This window comes from Ascaphus truei, chromosome 3 (assembly GCF_040206685.1).
Source record: "Ascaphus truei isolate aAscTru1 chromosome 3, aAscTru1.hap1, whole genome shotgun sequence".
In the NCBI taxonomy this organism is placed as follows: Eukaryota; Metazoa; Chordata; class Amphibia; order Anura; family Ascaphidae; genus Ascaphus; species Ascaphus truei.
The window spans coordinates 369,463,481-369,483,824 of record NC_134485.1 but is presented as its reverse complement, the minus strand read 5'-3'; the positions used below and the strand labels follow the sequence as shown (position 1 = coordinate 369,483,824).

Genomic DNA, 20,344 nt, shown 5'->3' with positions numbered 1-20,344 from the left:
CAATCAGTACTTCCCATTTAATGCATAACCCTGTGTACAAGATGTACACATATACAGTTGTATACATATACACAAACTGGCTTTTGTGTCAGATAGAATAGGGATCTTAAAACAGAAAAGTACAGTTGTCAAAGCTTGGAGGCTATCAACATGCCAAATCAAGAAGATGTGAGCCAAGGAACCACATTCAACATTCATCAAAATAAACCATCATTTAGAGAAGCAAAGCAACGGTTAAAATCACCTCAAAAAATTGGTTGAACACCTCTTAATGCCGTCTGCTAAGCAACAGTTTGTCTACACCTTGAGAAAAGCATTGTTTGGTTTCGCTTAAAAAATGCTAAAAGGATAGCAGCACTCCTCAAATTCAAAAACGTAGAACCCTATTTCTTGTGTATGCTGTAAGGCAAGGCACAGTATATAAAATACTGCAATACAAATAAAAAGAAAAATAATTCAAGAGAGCACCATGTCCTTCCATCAATAAATTAGATTGTTTTTTGGGTAAGCATTTGGATGATCTAAATTTATTTTAAAAATACTTTTTGGGGCTTTCTTGTAGAACGTGAATTGATCTTACCTGTTGTAGCAATACAATCAAAGCCAACAAAGGCATAGAAGCAAGTAGCTGCCCCAGACAGAACTCCTGCAAATCCGTATGGCATGAATCCACCAGCACCATATTTCGAAACGTCATCCTGCGTGCGGCTAAAAAGGACAAAGACAAGATCAGCAACATCTAACATTTCCTGCATTGCTACTGAACAACATTATACAGGAGGGCCCCGGGCATGCGACGGGTTCCGTTCTAAGGGCCTGCCGCAAAGCGAAAAATCGCCTGAAAGCGGAACTGCCGATTTTCGGTATGTGCGCATGCGTCGACCGGCAATGCGCCATTCTACGCATGCGCAACCTTGGCAAACCCCCCCATTCTGCGCATGCGCTACCCCGGCCCGTTTTACGCATGCGTGAAGTCGGACCGGCCCGTTCTGCTCATGCGCAGACATGTCGGCCCCCTTCTTGATGCTGCCGTATCGGCGGATCGCCGAAAAGCGGGGCCTTGCTGTCTAAACTTTAACTTTATATAAAACAAAACAACAACAAAAACACACATTTAAAGAGCAATAATAATAATAATAAAAATATTAAAAAATAAAAAAAAAAGTGGGCACTTGGAATTTTTTACATAAATACTAGATAAGAATAAGTAGATGATCAATGCTTCGCCTAAACATCCCGCCTCTCAAGACAATGGGAGGAGGAAGGCTGGATGTTTTGCCGAAACGTTTATCTCTAATGGCCTAATAAAATCTATTATTTATGTTAAATCCGAAATGCCCACTAACTACCCTTTCTTGATGCTACTACAACTGTTGTAGGAATATTGTGGTGTACACAACAGCACCGGTGACTGAAATCGGCAAGTATCATTATTGTAAATGTGAATGCGCTGAGGGAATACCCGTCACTTTGTTGATTGAGAGGTCCACAGTAACCTGTTGGCCAATGAATCACCATCTCAATAGTGATAATTTCTTGGTCTTTACTTACCAAGTCTTGAGCAACCTTTAGATAAAAGGTCTCAGTGTACAGGCCAAAATCAGAGTGGCACCCAGCATACAGATTACAGCTTAATGTACCAATTTGGCAGACATGAAAAGGTCATTCTTTAGAACACTGAAAGCAAAAGTACACACCTTTGTATATTGCTAAATCTCTGTTATAGATTACTAATAAAAGTTTATTAGCAATTACATCAGACATAAAAAAAAACAAAAATAAATAAATAAACTTTCAAACATACTTGTCGAAGTTTGTGGCATTTGTAACATTGAAGTCTTTCTCGAACAGCTGCCAGTTCTTGGTTGACCCCTTCACGAAGCCAGAAACAATAACAAAACCCAGCACCAGGACGTTGATGCACGTGAACACCTTGTTTACAAAAGCAGATTCTTTAACGCCAAAAGACAAGAGACCTACAGAAAAGTGATAATCATAAATAAAATGTCAGCGTGTGAAGGATCAAGATGTTAAAAATGCTATTGCAGATCCCCAATGGCTTAGCCAGAGAAGAGCTTTTTCACTTCAAAACAGTTACCAAGCCTTATGGGTATTTAAATCCCAGAGTGAAAAAGGTACGGAGATAAAGAAGCTGAATGCAGTGTAGTAATAGAACAGCGTCTCAATCTGGATATTCAATAGGATGCGTCAACTCTGATGTTTTCTTACAATGTTGGGGTTCAAACGGATATGATTTTAAAGCACACAGTGGTATTTCTGCTTAATGCAGTGCACGTGAGAGAATATGCTCGTTACACATGCAATCCGTATTGCTACAGCAAGGTTTTGTATTCAATGGAAGGGATATGGATATATAGATATGACCTGGCAGAGAGAGTATTTAAACATTTGGCATGTAGTAACAAAGGAAGAAGAGGGCGTAGGTGAGTATGACCTTTTATTTGACCAACAAGTAGTTGAAATGTTACAAGCTTTCAAGCCTCTCATGGTTCAACTACTTGTTGGTCAAATAAAAAGGTGCCATACCCACCGACTCCCTCTCCCTCCTTTGTTACTACATGGAAGGACCCACACGACTACCCACCCAACATTTTGCATAAGCCAATTCAGAAAAGGCTCTCAAACGTTTCTTTAAAAGACATTACCTGTCAATACCAGGATTATAATAACAGAAAAGATGTCAGGATACTTGGCCAGGACCCCTGGAAGATTCATGGACATGTTCTTTTCACAGAAAGTTTCAATCTGTTTGCCAATCAGTTCATCGAACGTTGCACTCCAGGCTCTCGCAACACTTGATGTACCTTTAAAAAAAGAGAGAGGAAAATCAACACATTGCATTATAAAAACATAAATATTCCCTGTTGCACATATATCAGATTGTGGTTCACACTGAACATCTGCTCCCCTGCACCAAATATTAATAAAGCTATGGAAAAATATTGGTAAAAAGATTGTGTATACACTTCGTCTTACAGCTCCTCCTGCTTTGTGAAAATGACACAAAGTACCCCTTTACCGGCAAAATAATTCAAACTACAGTATCACCCAAAACCTCTTCATCACAAATTTGTGTACGGGCGATTGGGTTACTATAGGTGACTGATGTCTTGGCATTTTGAAAAGCCATCAGCTAGGATACATCTCCGACAAGAATATATATTATCATAACAAATAATTGAATAATAAAAAGCAATGAAGAATGAGGTTTAATTGCCTCCAAAAATCATACTAATGTTCTTCAATACCAAAAGCAGTAAAAGTTGTCCACTCCTAGGAATATTAAAAATCAAGTGTCACTAAAAGTGCAAAGTTCTGCCTTTTATTAGTTACATGGCTGGATATTTTTTTACTGGACCAACGAGATTTGTTATATTGCATACAGAGCTTTTGAAACCTTACAGATCGCCTCTTGTACATATAAAAGAAGACCTGTGATGTTTCAAAAGCTCTATATACACCATTACATCTTTCAAGAACGCTGTTGCACCACTGAAACATATAAATTGATGCTCCAACTATAAATTTTAGTAATCTCTTGTCTTATGTTTATAATCTTTAAAGCGGCAATCCACGCAGATGCCCATAGGTTTGTATTTTACCACCTAAAAATGTCCTGCTTTATAAGAAGAAGAAAATATACAAGATCACTCCAAACAAAAACAATTATGATCAGCGCAGACAGCTGCTTTAAGGCCTCGTTCAGGGTGCCAGAGGCAGGAGTTGGAGGGTGGGCGTTCGCGAGGGCAGGCGGCAGTCTGCTGGGCGATGTGTGTTCATCCTCCCCAGCAGACTTTTAGGAGTTGAGGAGGCGGGGAGGGGGCGGGGCTACAGACCTGAGGTTAGGGATCGAAGTTGCAGTCTTGAAATCATTCTCAAGAATGATTTCATTGGCTGCTGGGGTCCCAGTGACGCTGCTGCAGCTTCAAAAAACGACTTGTGTTGTTTATTGAAACTGTAGCCAGCGTCAACTCCGGGCTTTGGAGACAGGGCAGCTGCTACCCTGACAACCAGTATTCAATTTGAATACATTGTGTCCCACGGCAGCTCGCACATCAGCACGCCCTCCCTCCGAAGCCTGCACCCTGAACGAGGCCTAAGAGGCCATGGTCAGTGCTTTCATAAAAAGTGTGTTTATCTCAACCAAGTTATAACAGGCCAGGAAGCTTACTACTGCACAGAGAAAAAACAATACAAAAAAGCACCTAGAATCCAATTGTCACAATGCAATCAATTTATTTTGGAGGATTGGTTTCTGGGTGCTTTTTTTGCTTGCCTCTGTTCCCATTTATAGACTGGTCTGTCTGTCTTTAAGAGCAACATACAAATCCAGAGGGGGTGTGTGTGTGTGTGTGTAACACTCATTTTTTCACCTTCACTCTTAGATGTATATATGTGATTTAACACTCAATATATTCAATTTTTTTAATTTGTTTACTTTCCCATCGCACTCATTAACCCTGAGCACGTTTTATAAAACTTTTGCATATGAAATCAATTTACAATAATTCTACTTCTATTTACTTTAGTTATACACTTTTATATTTATTATTGCTATATTCGCGCGCTTCACTTTTTTTTTTTTATATCCTGCACACCTGTTATAATTATACCGAAATGTATATGAAGGCTTGGAAACTTTTTTTTTTAAATTTGATATAAAAAAAAAAAAATAAACAAAAAAAAAAAGGAAGAAGAAGGTGCAACAAATAAAATGCAACGGTACTAGCTGCTCATTCAATTCTCCCACCCATGCTCCATAAGGGGGGAGGAAAAAATGTTCCAGAAATGTAAAAAGAAAAAAACATTTATACAGTAGCTCTCTAGTAATGCAAAGGGACCTGCATGTTCAGTCACAGTCAGTCATAGTTTCGTCATGACAATTTAGAAGAGGGTTTGGTTTTACTTTCCAGTAATAAACAGACTTGGGAATGTACCAGTTGCATCATTTAGGATTAACCAGATTTCCTTCTGAATACACAAAGTTACTTTCCTCTTTTACCGCCCAAAGAATCAACTATGCAAATTACTTACCAATTACATAAGAAAGGATTAAATTCCAGCCTGTAACAAATGCCAGAAACTCCCCGACAGTTACATAGCTGTAGAGGTATGCAGATCCAGTCTTGGGAACTCTTGCGCCAAACTCTCCATAGCACAGTCCCGCAAGAACAGACGCTAAAGCAGCAATCAAAAAGCAGAGAACAATGGCAGGCCCAGCATTTTCCCGTGCCACAGCTCCAGCCAACACGTACACACCAGCACCAAGTGTGCTACCGACACCAAGAGCTACCAAATCGAAGGTGTTGAGGCATCGCGACAATCTGCTCTCCTTGCTGTCAGAACCCACAACTTTGCGACGAAGCAGCTGCTTTCCAAAACTGAGAAGCAGTGTGCTACCCATCTTCTTATTTTGATCTGTAACAAAACAAAAAAAAACCATGGTATTAGCTGCAAAGTGTATAGATGTTTTAAAGTATAGATAACATTTTTATAAAATCCCTAGCCCCAAACCCATAAAGAAACGTGGAAAATAGAAAGCGCACACACAAAAAATAAAAAAACAGACGAGGACATGTGGTGATCTGGCCAGTTTTATGCTTCATTTCCAGCTGTACTCGCCCTGGAAAACCCTAGATTGCCTTGGCATGGTAACAATAACTTTGAAACAAACAAGCCAGTACTTCTTCACAGCCTGACCTATGAGGAAGTCAAAGTTTGAATTGTTCAGTATTTAAGTTGATGAGAAATTCAACACTGCCCATTAGCATCTTAAAGACGAAGCACACAGTAGCCCTATTGGTCCTTCAGATATATAGACATATGGTCGCAAGGCACTATAAGCGCAGCCTTACAGTATATAAAAGAGTGCAACGTTTCTGAAAACTGAGGTCTTTCTGCAAGTTTGAAAGGTTCGAGATGCATTTAAACAATGTTCTTACACATTTTTAGGTAACAACAGTGTTCAATATAAATGACAATCGTGTGTGTGTTTTTTACCTGTACTAGGTAAATAGGTCCCTGGCTCCATACTATCCTATTATCCAAAGGACAGGGGAAATAATGAAGTCTAGTATTAGCCACCCTGTCCATATGGTACATTAAAAGAATTGAAACCAACTGCCATCACACTAATGGTATGAAAATAAAAATAGATCAGTTTACCTCCAATAATTAGGCATTTTCAACCTGTAACAACGAACTGATAATTTATGGATTTAAAAAAAAAAAAAAAGAAATACGTAAAACTTTTATCTGTTGCCGATAGAGACATTTCACCTCCCTTTTGCTAAACAACTACACGTTTTGTTTCCAAGTTCTGCAACAATTTATCTTCAAGGCCTTGAAACTAGTGGTGAGAATTTCTTCCTAGATGTGTTGTATATGTAGGAAAGCTTGTATCAGCAGTAATTAAGAGGAACAAGATTACACTGGGAGCAGATGATTGCATAGAAACAAAGGGTTTCCTTCACCTGCCGTGCAGACGAGCACAAAGTAAACTAGTGTACAGCATGGAGGGGCAGATTAATTAAGTCCTGCTGTGGGGTATTGTAATCGTTCACCATCATGGACTTGAATGCCATGTCGAGCTGTCCTTGTAACCGCGGACATGTCAAATTTCTCTCCCAGTTCCTCAGGCACCAAAAAATAGAAAGCAAGACCCATCACACACACGAGCAGTAGGCAAGGTACAGTACTTCAAAAGCATTACAGCTATAGGGCCCATCATTGTCGAGCAGGCGAAGCCTGTCTGGGAGATGAGGGAACAGGTGCCTGGCAGAGGAGTGGGGCCCTGCCAGGCATGCAAGTAATGGACACACACACACACACACACACACCTCAGTCAATGAGCGATCACGTGATTATCTGGCACTTAAAGGGTTTGCGGATTTGAACAAGCTTTGGATATGGTGTACAGAGATTATATCTCTCCACACCTCTAGAAATATATACATACATATACACACACACACACACACACACCTCTATATAGAGATAAATCTCTAGATACATATACAATCCTGGCAAGCTCACAAACTCAAATCCACAGTAAAATAAATATATATATTTATTCCCAGTATCACTCCAGTTAGTACGGATAGATAGATCTATATATACACACTTGTATAGTTACCAGAGTAGCCAGAACTGGTCCGGTGGCAGAGAAACAGCACACAGTGGTATACTGTCTCTCTGTCACCGGACCACCGGACCAGTTCTGGCTAGTCTGGTAACTATACAACAAAAGACAGGGGTGCCCAATGTTCCTTCCAATTAACAAAACATATATGGTAAATAGTATAAAGTTTAAATACTTCAATAATAATAATAATAATAATAATAATAACTTGGTTATTTAGTTTAACCCTTTGGCCAAAGCGTCGTAAGCCTGCATACCAAACGTCAAGGTATAACCAAAAATGCAGGTCCTACACTACACTGTGAACCCTTCCCTTTACCTCTGTATGAGGGGAAAGAACCATAGTAAGTCCTGTTCTTGCAGCAAAGTGAAAGACCTCCCAAGTTACTCTGGTAACTATACTAGTTTATTATCTGCTTTATGGGACAAGCATCAGAATTTTGAGAAGGCTAGTGTGCAACACTGTTATGTTATGGAGATAGATATAGATATCCATACTAACTGGAGTGATACTGGGAATGAGACATTAAACATTAAAGAAGCCCCAATGCAACAAATTTAGTACATTTATACATTTTTTTTCTCATAAATATGGGTAATTTAGTTTAATCTTTTGGATAAAACAGGTTAAAATCTGCCACTCAAGGTAAAGCCTTTCAGCTGGTTGCTACACTACCTGACACACACAGGAATGGGAAATGCTACAGCACATATTAGCAGAGCTAACCCATCACTACTGTGAAGAGTTGCTAAGATAACAGACACCTACAGTAGGAAATGGTGAGATAATGAAAATGCCATACCGTGTTAGGACAGTTGGCATAGCCATATGAAATGTATTTTCTACATGTGTAGCAAAAGTATGTTGTTTTTTTTAAAAGAGGGGACCTGCATGAACATATGTAACAAATCACAAATATCTTCAGATCAGAAATACCATTACCGTATTTTTTTTATTTTTTAAATATGGTCTTTCTACAAATACGCAAGGAAACAGGGAAGGGAAACTCTCGCATCAGCTAATATTATATAAGTAATAAACAAGGTGCAATTAAGGACAAAAATTGATACAAACAAAAAAAGAAAAGAAATCCCTAAAGAATGCACTCAGTGCTTAGATATGATATGGTTAAGTTAATTAAAATAATTTAATTAATAATAGGTTCAATTGGTGTTATGATCTATGGCCAATTAATACAGAGATACAAAAAGTAATTAAGTGATGAACAAGATCATATGTGGCTGCTTTATTTAAATGTTGGTATAATAAGCACACAGACTGGTGATATTGTGCAGCACAAAAATTCCCTTTTATGTGGTCATAGATCATAACACTAATTTAACCTGTTAATACAATTATTTTAATTAACTTAACCATAACATAACCAAGCACTGAGTGCATTTTGTGGTCTTTCTACAACAAAATATATATATTTTCATGCTGGTTGAAGGGATACTTTCCACGATTACAAAATGTTGGTTCACAGTTACAAAATCTTTTTTTTTTTTTTCTAATGAAATAGGCTTATTCCTGGCAGTTTCTTTAGAGCTGCAGACCAAGCAAAAACATGTGTTTTTTTCTTAAATAAATAAGTTCTGTACTATGAGAAAAGACTTGCAGCATTTTTTTTTAAACCACTCCGAGTTACATTTTTAATGTATTATAATACAACATGTCTTTTTTGTTTCTCTAGAAACCATTTAGAAAGTCAGATACTGAGTCAATACTCCTCTGCAGTCATTTAGTGAACCCCCCCCCCCGAGCTGAATTTTCGATCAATAACAGGTGAACGGATCGATCGGCAATTTAGCAAATTACGTATCTTTGTGTGCATTGCATTGATCCACATATTTAAAAAAGGGAGGGTGTGGGGGGGAGAAAGGCAGCTCGGACGGCGGCTTTAACTCGACTTGCATAAGAATGAAAAATCATATTGTATTCCGGGTTGAGTCCCAAGCAAAGGAGTTGGAAAATCTCCTGGGAGTGTAGGCGTGGGTATGTTTTCAAAAATTCGAATTTCATGATCAATGGGGGATTACGTAAATCATGTTCAAGATCTGCAGATATCAAGCAGTGACCTGTATCACTGCACAGGAAACAGGCCTCACCCGAATACAGAACCCAGAAAAGACTCTGCAAGCTCTCACCCAAACGGTTTCAGGGCATGATGCCTCAATTAGCCGCTTTGTGGGCTTGTTTTTTGGTATGCATCTTTGCAGGAATTTAATAAGATTTTACCTGGATCTACTGTTGCATCAATGCTTTTTGATCTATAATGACTCCAGAGAAGACTGGTATATGTTGCCTAGGGGAATTTTCCTTGATGCAATAAGCCAACTTTCACAAATATGGCTTAAAAATGAATTGCAGATGCCTAAACCTGAATCAACCAGTGTTAGTTTAATTTCCGATATCAATAAGAAAAATGACGAAGGGCTGAAGAACACCAAGTTGTGAAAGCTTGTAACTTATTATCCGTTGGTCCAATACAATGCATCACGCTACCCAAGAAAGCACCAGCACATCCACTCTTCTTTCCCTTAACATGCTTCAAACCATCCACAGGAACTGATCGAATAGTGATTTTGGCCCTATGAGATGTTTAGTGGGAACAGGGCAGGAATTAAAAGGGGGTTATTTGTATTAAAATCACACCTTGTATGCCCTTACTTACAAGCCTCTTCCCAATGTGCTGTTAAGCTGCCCCATCTATGCTAGGTAATGGGACTCAGAGCTTCCCTAGCAATGAGAAGTCAGCCTCAAGAAGCATACTGAATAGGGGCGTTGGATGTTAAACTCACATTAAATAGCAACAAAGCTACATGGGTCTTCTCTAGCCTCTGTAAACTGCCCCTAGGGCGAGTAATCAAACAAAAAGAGACCCTGAATATTACCTCTGTTCTCTAAATTCCTGCTCTGTAGGATTTAGCCACCATTATTTAAATAGTTCCTTATTGTTGCTGGATTAATCCCAGAAACAATGGTCTCCTGGAGAGTAATTTCAGCCCAGTGAATTAGCTTTTGTACATGCCTTTCCTCCCTTAGTCCAGGGCTGAAGACCTTGAGATGTTTAATGCGGGATGGATAAACGTGGCTGTGCCAAGTAACATATTTTTCTTTAAAACAAAGACATTTTGTCCACAATAAAACAGTTGTTCCATGAAAAACAAAAAAACGTATAAACCAGCACTAATAACCACACTGCATTTGATTAGGATATTGTGTGTGGTATTCTTAACTACTACAGGTGCAAGAACATACACTGTATACATAAACTGAAATAAACTGAAAGCCCTCAGCTGCACCACATTCTCAACACATTCTGTAATGGCTGTTTCATGATGAAATATGTCGCAGCAGCATGTGAATATTTTGTGATAAGTGCTAGATAGCATCTTGTAGCCAACAGAGGAAAGAATTAAAGCTTCACTAGTAAATCACATGGCTGCGATAGCCCCTCGAATGACAGAAGGGGCCTGCTCTCTACTTCTGTTTCCATCGGGCCCACTCCCCTAGAAAACAAGAGGACGGTGACATACTAGGTACAGTATGATATATACTAGTATGTCATTAGTGCACTGTAAAAGGATAAAGTCGTTCTTAGCAACTCCCCATGCTTTTTTTCTTCTAGTGGTCACCACAAAATGGTTTCCTAAAAAATATTTAAAAATGTACGTAGCACTCAAAGAGTGACTTAAGAAAAAGTAGCGGCACCATGCCTGACGCTTAATAAATTAAGATGCATTTATTTTTCTGCATTTATTTTTCTGCATTTATTTTTCTTCATTAGGGCAATATTTTAGAAAGAAATACATCTACAATAATTATGTTGGTTACGCAGGAATGGGGAGAGCATTCATAAAATAAACATATTTGTCTGTAAAATACAAAGGGAAACCATACCAGCCCATTAGAATCATCCCACATTGACCAAGGCTTATAAGACTGTCTAAAACAGATTTTCTGCTACAGTTTTCTACAGGTGGCATTTGTTATTGGTTTCTAGTCCGAGGATTGCCAATTTAGCTGCAACTTCACACAGTTGACCCCACAGCAGCTAGGTAGGAGTAGGTTTTGTCTCGTTGCTCCCACGGAAGGGAGTGGTGCTTAATTCAAGTCCTACCCCTCCCCCCCCCCCCCCCAACAGGTCAGGTTTTCAGGATATCCCCGCTTCTATACAGCCACCTGTGCTGATCAGTCGGGGGGGGGGGGAGGGGTGTTGAGGACTGGAGCACCACTGCAGCAGATAGCCCTGTCCTTTGCAGAAAGTTACAGGAAGTAAAGCTTCCGGCTGCTGAATGATCCACTAGTCACCGGCCTTTACATTACATAGCACTGTACATCTAGCTTACTGTTCTATTGGTACATTCAGTCCAACAGCTATATTCACTAAATTATGCAAGATCATTTGCAATGCACAGAAGAAGTTGTTCCCTTGAGTGAGTTTACAGTATCTGCCTCACATTTAAGGCCAACTCAAAATGTTTCCCCCGTCCCCATTTTTGCTATATTATAAGTGACACTGGGCTCAACTGTTTTACTTTTGGTATTGCCAACATGAACACAAATATGTAAAAAGGGGGAAACATCTTGGTGAAATTCAGATAAATAGTCAAATACCAGAAATGTGGCCACTTTTACAATTCAATTTGATAAAATAAATACATATATTTCCCCCCCCCCTATGCTCATCTGGTTTACAAATCTATTTTTTTGTAGGTGGATCTTAGTTTTTAATGTAGCAAACTGGGTCACTGTAAATGGAGTTAAAGAGTACCGTCACATCGTATAGAAAACACACAACGGAGACAGACTAATCGCAGATTAACCTGCTCTGATGGATTGCAATGTACAGATGCGGTCTGTACCATTCTTCCAGCTTTATACATTTGAATTCTGCAGGGTTTGGGGGTCACATGTACACACGATGCTCAGATATAGATATTCGGATTTCATACAACAAAACATAGAAACCACAAAAAAAAACACATATGCTTTTCTCACTGGCTTCCGTTACCAACGTACACATTGACAAAACCCTATACCACTCAAGAAATTTAGTTTTTCCCCCCCTCTTTAAAATTCTGCCCCAGAAAGGTTTTGGTTAACACATGAATATATTTGAGGCATCTTCAACAGATATCAGTAAGTAAGCAACTCGAATGGCTTATGTAATATTGCTTGATACGCTCCATTAAGAAATTAAAAGAATGTTTCCGGTTTTTTTTTAAACAAATTCAACATTTTGGAGCACAGTCAATAAAATAGCATTGTTTTATGACAACTTTTTTTTTAAGACAGACCTTACAGTCCATTTATTTTAATAGGCTGTAATGTATTCCAGCACCGAACACCATTTAGTAAATATGGCCCAATGTCTTTATCCTTTACAAGATTAGAAATACTAACTCAAGGTCACCAGATCATTTTGTTACATTGCTTTCTCTCTGCATCAGCTGTATCGGCTATGCTTGTGCTGGAAGTACTTTCAAGGTTACAAATCAATAACATAAATATCCCTTGGAGATATGCTAGTGGACAGTAACAGAGGTGCACTGCTAGCCATCAGCTGGCTTAGCTCACACTGCTAGAGCTGAAGTGGTTACGAGTTATAGTCCTGTTGGGTCCGACACCAATACACCATTCCAGTCTGTAGGTGCCTTAGGCACGCAAATATTTTAAGTTGCGCCCTCCCTGTCTCCTCTCCAACCTGCTCTCCGGTATCTGTGACGGCACGTTGTCATGACAACGCAACATTGATTTGTCAGGTGACTTCACATTGCCATGGCGACGTGCGTCTGGAGAACCCGGAGAGCAGGTAAGAGGCCCCGCACAAGCAATTTAAAAATGTGTGGCAAAGAGCGCGGGGCCTCTGTAAGCGTGGTGTCCCTTTCCAAAATTGCGCGCCCCTCCCCCTTTGGCTTATCAACTCTATATAGTTGGTATGGAAATCCTTTTACAAAGTGTGGGATGGAGCTCATTTAAATATACATTAGCATATCCCCCAGGGTACCTCCGATGTGCTCCCTCAGCACAGGCATCTCCCCTAATTTATTTAGGAGGTGGGTTTGAGTGGGACACGGACACACACACACACACCTCCTCCTCCTCTCTCCACTTCACATTAATTTATGTTACATGCACCAGGTCTCTAGAGTCCCCTCAATTCCTGAGTTATTTTGTCTTCATCGGGCAAGTCTTCTTGCCTAGTGCTGAAAAAAGTGCGAATATCTCAGAGACACACCAAAAACGACAAACCTAGTATAGTTTTGTTTTTTTCTTTTTTACTTGTTACAGTGAACATAATTTTGTTAAAACAAATTTTAGTCAGTGAACACTATTTTTGGTTTTTGCATTGTTTATAAATAAAGCAGGTGAAGAGCCCGGACAAACAGGCCACGCTCAAGAGTTAAAAAAACGGGAACCAGATTGAAATGCCACTATATAATAACAAAATAAAAAAAATAAAAAAGTAGTTTATTCTTTAAACAGGAATCATCCACAACATAGGAGTAGTACACGGACAGTCCTCTTGCGCGTTTCGGGCTATATCAAAGAGTTTTCTGTTTAACAGACCATAAATCCTCAAGACTTATACTCACTTTGCACCTGGATTGCAATCAACCAAGTTCTCTAATATCACACATACATGGACATATTCATTTATGATACCTCATGGAGGATGTCTGTTCTGGCTGTGAAGCACTAGCCTGAGACTGCCAGTCTCAACATATATCCGTTTAGAAATAAAAGCATAGATTTCCCAGATTAACATTATGCTTAACCAAGTTATAATACTTACACCACTATGGACACAAACTAAGTGTAACAATAACAAGCCTCCATACAAGCATTTGTACATGTTTAAAAAAACCAGGAGGATAAAAACGTACCTTTGTATTTTGTGCCGTTCTACAACTGACTCACACGGTAGTAGAAAAGTACCATTTAGTTAAGGGCAGAGAAAGACTAGGATATGTGCCAGTCACCTGTCACAGCGCAAACTACTTAATCGCAATCAAATCATCAGTACTTAGAGAGCTTATCGTTGCTATTATTGGACGAGCAAAAGCCCATTATACCGTCATGACTAGAATTATTTACATATATTATATGTAGCGCTGCTTCCCCCATATTAAAAATAGTATTATATTGTAGGTGAAGAAACTCTGCCGGCTAAAGCAGAATAAAAAATAAATACCAAAAACCAGCAGTCAAAATGCTTGAAATTTTCACCACAGTAAAATGACAATTTTCATCTCACACACAGTGTGTTACAAATGTCAACGTCAGCAATGACCCTGGCAAAAACCCTATAATAACCTTTTGTACCGCGGCGACATTTGGATCATGAACACAGCATTATCTTAGATATGAAAGTGAACTAGTCAAGATGCGACTGCTCTTTTCTAGTCTCAACATATTTGTGAAGGCCCCAAGCTTTGTGTAAACCTGATATTGTCCTACGTCATGTTTATAGTAAATGGAAAACATAATAATCTTGGCATGAAATAAATCATGTGACTTGCTAGTGGTGGAAATCCTCATTTCACGATCATCTCCATTTTGTCATGGGATGAAAATATACCAGCTCCATCAGTAGAGCAACATATTTTATTTTCAGCAAGCAATGGTAAGGGTAATTACTATTCATTTAGTTGCAAAAAAAGTGAGCAAATAAGGCAAAAATAAATACTATGTATACCAGGGGTGTCTCACTCTAGTCCTCAAGAGCTACCAACAGTTCGTTTTTTCAGGATATCCATGCTCCAGCACAGGTGGCTCAGCTATAGACTGCACCACCTGTGCTGAAGCAGGGATATCCTGAAAACCTGCCCTGTTGGTGGCCCCTGAGGGCTGGAGTTGGCCACCCCTGGTCTAAACAAACTACATTTATGAAACAGAAGTGGTGATAAATGCCTTTTAATTAAAATATCTGAGCTTCTGTAGGCATACGTTTATATATTAAGTAATTTGAAGCAGGTTATCATATATCCAGTTCTAATTAATGCAAGGTCTTGATTGGCGAACAATTGAAGCTGTAGAAAACGATCAGAATGGCCGATAAAACTGGGATAAAAAAGGCACAGTAGGTGTAATTTCCTGGGCGTTCATGCTTTGTAAGGTCATACAGTTGGATTTCTATATAAAAACAACAACTTTAATTTTAGCTTTTGTACTTCAGGGCTTCATACAGTATGTGGCACCTTCATCTGTGCGAGTAGTTGGTTTTTAATGTCTCTTGCAAAGTAATGACTACTGTATAAATGATCCATTTCTACCCATCTGCTGGTAAGGCTGATAACAAAATGTGGTACCTTTCACTCCATCTATTATCCCCATTCTTCCTTCATTGTTCCCTCGTGTTTTCTCCGTCATTCCAATCTACCCTTGTCTCTCTCCATATCTTTCTGTCCATTTTCGCAGGACACCCTCTTCCCTTCTTCTCCTCCCTTTCTTTTTCCTCTCCTTTGGCAGCTCCACTTCTCAGAAAGATGGAAAGTGAAGCAAAGAAATTATATATGGAAGTGATGTTCTCCAAGGTCATACAACACACCAGTGGTAAGTCCGCCGCTCAATGGAGACTGGGTGAACGGGAAAGTGTTAGGGGCATTGCTGTAGGGACCGATTGCTATAGTGAAGAGAGTGCTTGGTGCATCTGGTCTGTAGAATGCCAACACTTGACTGCATCCCTGGGGAATCCTTTGACTCAATACCCCAAGATGTACCCCGCTGATGGCTGTCAGCTTACTATCAGATTTACTTAATTATTTCCATTAATTTGTTTGTTTTTGCTCTGTAACAAAGACTGCAAGTTTTGGGTTCTTCTATCTTGGCTCACACCAAGCATTACACCAATACGACTACTTGACAACATAAGAATTTGATCCATTCCTTGAGAACCAGGACTGGACTACAACCTTATGATAATACAGACTGGAGGTTGGCAATACTGTATTTTCGATGTTAAAAGTAGTACGGCACCACAGAATACACAACTTCATATACCAACAGCTACTTTTATTGTAATCCATCCAATGTGTCTAAGGAAGTGGTGGTGATTCCCAATGAAACCAAACAGATGATTTGATGACTATTTTCAGAATCACAAATAACATCATACAATGAAAATACCCACTTCCGAATGACATTAATACACGTATTAAATCAATCTATATGACCAATACCAGTTCCCCAATTCAGTTCCAGTCTCTCTAACCTTATGGGTGTGAAGAAAGAAAGAAAGAAAGAAAGAAAGAAAGAAAGACCATACATGCAACAAATATGATGCTTTATTCCTGGACATTTCTGCTACCCACCGGCAGAATGGGATGTTTAGAGCAGCACTATTTCAGCTCCTGGGACACTACACATTTCCTAGAAGGTAAAAAAAAATAAAAAGAAGGGGGTAGGAGGAACTGGTCCCTTAATTAACCAGACTTTCCCATACCTGCATTTCAGGAATATAGGTTAGTAACAGACTATACAATTGCGTGTCAAATGTTTGACACAATGAAAGAGAATCATGTTTCAAAAGGAAATGTGTTTAACTGAAGCATGGAAGAGGAAATGAACAAAAAATAAATACAGTATAGCCAAATAGTAACATGCAAATTGATACACGATTACAATACTGTATGTCAATCATCCAACTCCCCCACAACTCCACCTATTAATCTGTTAAAAAAAAAAAAAACTAAGAAATCATTTGCTAATCCAGTCGAGGAAGAACCACTACATAGTTACTACAATGATACATGAAAGGGAAAGAAAACATTTCCTGCTCACGCTTATGACACAACATTGAAGATGTTATCTACAGAGTAAAATATCCATCACTGACACTGAATACGTTTACTTCCATAACTCCTATTTAGTCCAAATAAAAGGTGCACTCACGGTACCCTTCGACAAACGCTACAGGTGCACAGCAGTAGTCCTGCTAGATGCGGAAACCACTGGTGTCATGAAATCTTACATAACTCCTATCTCTACATTTGAGTTACATTTTACTTTCAGCAGTTACATCCATTTCCCTTTCCAGAAGCCCATGCAATACAATATAGTCTCAACCCCATTTAACAGAGTGTTTTGTGCAAATCATTCAACTGGGAAAAGTTGTATCACTCCCTATACACCATATATACAAAAACTATGCAAGCACGGGTCGTCTGACCTGTGTTAATGCGTTTCCAAGCTGCAACAGCACCAAAGGGGTTTGAGGCTGCCATGCAGTCAGGGATGTCATGATTCCTGGCAGAGAAGATGGGTCAACATGATAGGCACGGACAGGGGATAAGAGATCACAGACCAGTGACTCAACCCCAGCACTTCATACCAGTAACGAATAGAATCAAAAGCACCATATAAAGGAAAGCAACTCGGACATGTCAGTTTATATGACATAAGTAACGTTAAGTCAGAAAGATCTGACTGTGAAATGTGCCTGAAATAAATATAATAATAATAATAAATATATCACACACTCCAGTAATCAAGGTAGTAACAGCTGGTGCCATATAAATAAACAGTATACAATACCAGTGGTGAACTGGTAAAAAGGCAACAGCACTCAGCTATTAAAAAAATACTTCTATTAGTATAAAGGAATACTTGCACATGTATCCAAGTATTGCTTTATACTAATAAATCTTTTTTTGAATTGCTGAGTGCCGTTGTCTTTTTACCAGTTCACCACTGGTAATATTTAATAATAATAAAAATAATAATAAATATATATATATATATATATATATATATATATATATATATATATTTATTATTATTTTTATTATTATTATATAATATATATATAATACACTGCGCTCACTGTTTGGCGTTATATAAAAGAACATTATACTTACTGTACTATATTTTAAAAGTTAAGTCTGACTTATAACAAGTTTAAAAGTTAAAAGTAGTGGGTAGCAATAATCACTTTTTGTATTATTAGTTTTGCTGTTATTATTCATGTAAACAATTTTAGTGATGTTCCATGAATATTTAGGAATATGTACAGGTGCAAGAGTCAAAATCTTAATAATGGACAGAACACTAAAGAATAAAGCATTACAGTTGTGTGATACAAGCGAGGCCGCAGCCTGTTGCTGACCGAGCGGCGATGTCACCAGCTCTTCAAGCACGAGCGCCGGGTGTCCTGGCTATTTTGGAAGCGTGCACGTGTGGGCATTGGTGGCTTGTTGAGCGCGCTTCAAACTCTTTTTTTTGTCTCCCCAAGCGTCATGCTTGGGAGAGCGTGCGTGCATGCGCACACCGCGTGAGCGGGGCAATTTAAATTGCAGAAACGAAACTCTGCAAGTGTAGTGCGCTCAGCGCTAACGTGGCCGCAGCCTAAATAAGTGATATAAAGGAGAAAGACGTAGAGAGGTATACAGTAGGTGTTAGACAAGATTGACATATGTACTTGTACATTATGCTGTAAGTTAGTAAGGGGGAGTGTTACTGCTGACGTACAGTATGCACTGGTACTTGTACATTATGCTGTAAGGAAGTAGGGGGGAGTGTCACTGCTGACGCGCCTCATTTCACTAACTCACACAAACATTGCATCATGTACCCAGTCCCGGACACGGCGACCCAGCAGCTGAAACATACTGGAACAAACGTCAACATGTGTAGCTTTCCATAACATAGCCTGGAGCAACATACAATATATTCATCGCCTGTGTGATCCAGGAGTCTATATGCCCAATCTTCGCGTGTGCACATAATAATTAAAACACGAGTGTGTCTTGTTGCCCAAGCAACGGTCTTATGGTAGTAACCAGAGGAGTGCAGGTCACCCGCAGATCAATGCCCCGACTCTACTGTCAGTTAACAATGGATAATGGACGCCCCATGTTGCCAGAGAGTTGCCGCGTAGCAATGTATATCTGGACATCAAACCAGTATCGCTAACTAAGAGCACAATTAGCATAACGTCAATGTTGAACCTAGCAATGCATAGCAATCTATTGCTCCCTGATCCTACAAAGAAAACAACACACACACAACATTACAAAAGAAGCCTATAAGCTCAGTATGACATCAGTGGCGCCCAGCGTATAGTGCCGCCCGGATACAGCCGCTCTTCTCAATGCATATAAAAATGGAGCATACTGCGCTGAGTTGAACCCAGGACGCCACGTGCTCAGAGCCGGCTGGGAAATAGAATTCAGGAGAAATACGCCGTGGTGCCGCCCAAAAGCACAAAGGTTATTAGCTGTGGCTGTGATGAACCCCGGGCAGGACTGCGCGGGGCACAGCTTCTAACCCGAATGCCACAGAGAAATAAAGGGCCGTAGCAGAGAGAGAGAGACCCGGCAGGAAGAGGAGACGCGGCTGTGGCTGACTCACCGGTCGCTGCGCGGCGGGGGATCTCGGCTGTGGATGGAGGGGGCGAGTAGAATTCTCCCCTGGATTCCGCGAGGCTGCAGGGACGGGATGCGAGGTCGCTCACACAACAGAGAAGTGGTGCGAAGATATACTGTATCCTACAGCGTGGTCACCGTGTTTCCCCAGCCCACTCCCAGCCCCTCCCAAAGTTACATCAGCCGCTCTCTTCCCCCTCCTACGCTTTAAGAAGATTATCCCCTTTCTTCCCGGAGGTGACTGCAGCGTGTTTTAAACGGAAGAAGCCGGGGTTTAGTAATCTCATGCAAATCACATATTGAGCCCACGGAATTGCGGGGATCACCGGCAGCTTTAAAATCGATTCTTTTAGTGAAAGGATGGTATCATGGCATTGTACGTGGGGCTCCAGTCCTGGTTTTGTGGCAATCACACCCATTGCATCCTGGCCCTTATTCCGTATGCATGTTAACTGCAAAAGACATTTTTAGATTCTACTGAGAATTTTTTTTTATGTATATTGATCTTTATCTTCCACTTTCTCATAATGATGAGAAAATGTAGGTTGATTTAACAATACAATAGTATTGATTGAAATATTTTTTACTATATATACACACACACACTCTGTAGGGATTTTGTAAAAAAAAAAAAAAAAAACTGCTATAATTGTTGCTTTTATTGTTGGAGATTTTAAAGTCTTATTATTCTGCTTTTTCTGAGTCTTTGAATCATTTAGTATTTATTATAAATTCTTTGATACTTTTGTTGTGCGTTCAACAGCTTTTTGGACCTTTAGTTATGATTCTAACAATCTAAATGGAAAATAA

General features: G+C 39.5%; 1 protein-coding gene across 4 annotated transcripts in view; it reads right to left on the bottom strand.

Annotated features, from left to right (window-relative positions):
* SLC7A1 (solute carrier family 7 member 1) overlaps positions 1 to 19,697 on the bottom strand; it is a 36,351-nt gene extending 16,654 nt beyond the window's left edge. For 2 of the 4 annotated variants that reach the window (XR_012800004.1, XM_075592170.1), the window contains exons 1-5: positions 15,482 to 15,613; positions 5,056 to 5,439; positions 2,667 to 2,825; positions 1,805 to 1,976; positions 581 to 708 (exon numbers count right to left, since the gene is read on the bottom strand). Coding sequence is in view for 3 of the 4 variants with exons in the window: in XM_075592170.1 (XP_075448285.1) it covers positions 581 to 708; positions 1,805 to 1,976; positions 2,667 to 2,825; positions 5,056 to 5,439; positions 15,482 to 15,542 (904 nt within the window). In the remaining variant the exon portion in view is untranslated. Of the gene's footprint in view, positions 1 to 580; positions 709 to 1,804; positions 1,977 to 2,666; positions 2,826 to 5,055; positions 5,440 to 14,056; positions 14,225 to 15,481; positions 15,614 to 19,520 lie in introns of those variants that run through there. The other 2 variants (XM_075592171.1, XM_075592172.1) reach the window with 2 other exon arrangements.
* Between the last annotated feature and the right edge of the window lie 647 nt (positions 19,698 to 20,344).